Source organism: Etheostoma spectabile, chromosome 7 (assembly GCF_008692095.1).
Source record: "Etheostoma spectabile isolate EspeVRDwgs_2016 chromosome 7, UIUC_Espe_1.0, whole genome shotgun sequence".
In the NCBI taxonomy this organism is placed as follows: Eukaryota; Metazoa; Chordata; class Actinopteri; order Perciformes; family Percidae; genus Etheostoma; species Etheostoma spectabile.
The window spans coordinates 25811094-25814606 of NC_045739.1; the positions used below are offsets into that span (position 1 = coordinate 25811094).

The 3513-nt window shown below is 47.0% G+C and overlaps 1 protein-coding gene across 1 annotated transcript in view; it reads right to left on the reverse strand.

The window, feature by feature from the left end:
- Positions 1 to 578: 578 nt before the first annotated feature.
- The window catches only part of rnf139 (ring finger protein 139), a 28749-nt gene continuing 25814 nt past the window's right edge, over positions 579 to 3513 (reverse strand). Inside the window, exons 5-6 of the mRNA XM_032520442.1 lie at positions 2254 to 2505; positions 579 to 1518 (exon numbers count right to left, since the gene is read on the reverse strand). Of these exons, the coding sequence (XP_032376333.1) occupies positions 829 to 1518; positions 2254 to 2505 (942 nt within the window). The 3' untranslated portion in view covers positions 579 to 828. The remainder of the gene's footprint in view (positions 1519 to 2253; positions 2506 to 3513) is intronic.

Sequence of the window (3513 nt, forward strand, 5' to 3'; positions counted from 1 at the left end):
CAGGGACGAAGATGTTGAACGAGAGAGTCCCAAACCGGAGCTGTGAGCAATCTGAAAGTCAGGATTTGAGAGCGCTCGGGGCCGGTTTAGTAAGAGCGAGGTGTAATCCAGGTTCCGATGTGCTGACCAATCATATTTGGCCAAATGAAAACAGCTGGAGAGGAGTAACGACATCAGGTTTGAAACGGAAGAGAAACAAAAATGTGACGTCTTTCTACAAACTCCTCCATCCTGACTTGCAGATTGAAGCTGGAATTTGTCTACGTGCTCGAGTTTTTCCATTTAAAAATAACACACTCCAGAGATTCCCTTACACACACACACACACACAACCCACACACACACACCCACCCCACACACACACACACACCACACACACCACACAACACACACACACACAACACACACACCACACACAACACCACACACACACACACACACACCACACACACACAACACACACACAGGCCACCACACACCACACACCACACACACACACACCCCACACACACACCACACAGGCAGTTTACTCTTCACGAGCCCTTAGAGTAAAACACCCAAACTCCTAAATCATCAAAAGAAACCTAAACAAGAAAAATGAGAGAAGACATCCTGACATTTTTCCCCAGAACAAATTAAGATTCTGTGTGTTTTTATAACTTTTTTTTTTTTTTTTTTTTTTCTAATATAATAAAAGATAAATGTATATTTTCTTTCTATAGATCTGTCCTCTCCCCCGTCATTCCTCGCGTGGTCCGTGTACATGTGATATGTCTTCCTCTATCGGCGTGCAGAATGTTTGAGTCCCCACTCGTCCCTCGTGCGTATCTATTGCCTGTCGTTGTCCTCCAGCAGCGCGTTACGGCACCCCTCCGTCCCCAACGGCCCCTGCCGCCCCATGGCCGGCGGCTCGGCGTCCGTCCGCCCCTCCCACTGCCGCTCACCCCGGCGGGGGCGGGGCCCCGCCGCGGCGACGACGTCCTGCGGCACCGCGTAGCCCCCGTTGTTGTTGGAAAAGGCGTCACCTGTCTCGCTCTCGTCCGCGACGTAGACCCTCTGGTGGCACATGGGACACGTGTCCTGGATGTAGAGCCACTTCCTCAGGCAGAGCGCGTGGAAGTAGTGGTGGCAGGGCGTGATGCGCGCCGAGGTGGCGAACTCCTGGTAGCAGATGGCGCACACGTCCTCGATGTCCCCCAGCTGGTCGCCGCGCATCTCCGGCAGCGAGTTGATCTTCTTGACGGCGGTGCGGCGGTTGACGAAGGTCTTCCAGCCGTTGCGGGCCTGCAGGTAGATGTTGAAGTAGGCGTGCAGGCACATCATGCAGGCGCGGATCTTGCTGCCCTGCTCGAACATCATGGTGTAGGCGCCGTTGCCGAACATGACCACGCCGAACAGGAACTCCACGATGTTGCCCGTGGAGCGCACGTAGTAGACGTAGTCGTCCAGCTTCTCCCACAGGACGTTGGACAGGCCGTCCGCCATGAAGAGGCCGTAGACGGTCAGGGACACCACCACCTGGAGGGGAAGGGGGGGAGGGGCGGTAAGATACAGAAATCAGACGCTAGCAACCGGCAACACACTGGTGAGCAGATGAAGTCAACTGATGACAAACTGTAATGCATTTTTTTTATTTTTTTTTATTTATTTTTTAATTTTTAATCTGTTTTATAATCCCCAGTGGGGTGAATTACTTACACTCTGCATACGCACGTTGTAGTAAAGCTCACACACACACACACACACACACACACACACACACACACTCTATTTTAGAAAGCAACTCGACATGCCTCCATTAGTATTTCTATGATGGCTTGAATGTATCCTCTTGTAAAAACTTTCTACTAATATTTGGACAAGTCTGTTCACTCTGTGTATTGATATGTTTGGATGTATTTCCACATATGCTCCAGCACTGCAGTTTACTTTCAACTTTCAACACACACACACTGCTGTTACATATTAAAACAGTTATTTTTATTTTTGTGGGTATTTTACATGCTGTCTCAGCTAGCGGTTATAGCCAAATTAGCTGTTAGCTAAACTAACGTCATTAGCTTTCCGGTGGAGGCTAACAGACTTCCTTCAACTGTCTATGGGAACAGATCGTGCAGCGTCGTAAATCCACGTTAATCATGACATCACCTGCACATGCGCAAGACAGATCGTTTTAGCACCGGTATCGCAAACAACAACAACAACAACAACAACAAAAACCACTAAATGTAGCAGCAGGTTCCCCGTCCTCACCTTGAGGCAGAGCTCCACGCAGAAGGCGGTGACGGCGAAGAGCCAGGTGTTGAGGGCGTAGGAGTGCCACAGGGCGTAGCTGAGCGCCACGGGGAGCACGAAGAGCGCCAGGGACACCAGCAGGACCGGGAAATGGCGGCGAAAGGAGGAGACGTGGGAGGCGCTCAGGGACATCAGGACCGGGTCCGTCATGCCGTGGATGAAGTGCAGGATGGCCGTCAGCAGGAGGCACATGTTTCGGCTCAGGCGCACCTTCAAATCAAAGCGAGAGAGGCTCAGTGACCGATGCGTGATGCTGAATTAGAACCTCTGCTCAAAGGGTTTGGTCAGTAAATCAACAGGTGATTTTCCACATAATCAACTCAAGTTTCATCAACTTATGTCAAATGCTGGAAGACTGAAAAGACTCTGAAAAGACTCTAAAAAGACTCTGAAAAGACTGTCAATAGACTCTAAAAAGACTAAAGTCTGACACCATCTCACATCTGAAGACTATCTGTCACGTCACTGAGTTTTTAGTCACTGACTATATATTTTGCAAAAAATGGGGAAGACTGGAAAGACTCTGAAAAGACTCTGAAAAGACTCTGAAAAGACTCTGAAAAGACTCTGAAAAGACTAAAGTCTGACACCATCTCACATCTGAAGACTATCTGTCATGTTGCTGAGTTTTTAGTTACTGACTATACATATTATGCAAAGACTGAGGATCTTGGAGAGCCACAATTTCCAAGACTACAACTAGATTTGGTTCCACTATTATTCCACTTATTTAGTATTATTCATCATTCTCATATCTCACTTATTATTTAATCAATTCAATTCTCATATCTCTCTTATTTTTTGTTATTTATTCATCATTCTCATTTCCTATTTCATAATGTTCATATTGTAATATAATAACATAATACTATTTATCCCAGTATCCTTTGCACTATGTTCCACATTTAAATAATTTTCATTGAACTTGCCGGGAAAATCTCTGTCGGATGATTGAAGGGGTTGAAAATCAGCAACTTTCCCTCTTTAGCATTTAGCTTAGCATAGCACCATGAAACCAAGAAGAGCGCTGGCTCTAGCTGTTTGCTGCTTCCTGTTTGGTGGAGGGAGCGCACCCATTGGTCGTTGACAACGTTCACCTGATTTAACTTCACTCAAACACATTTTATTTTGTGGGATGTGTGTGAAAAAGTAACTAACTCGGAAGGTGTTAGGACCACTTTATAGGCCTGCACAATTAATTCATTTTTAAATAACCTT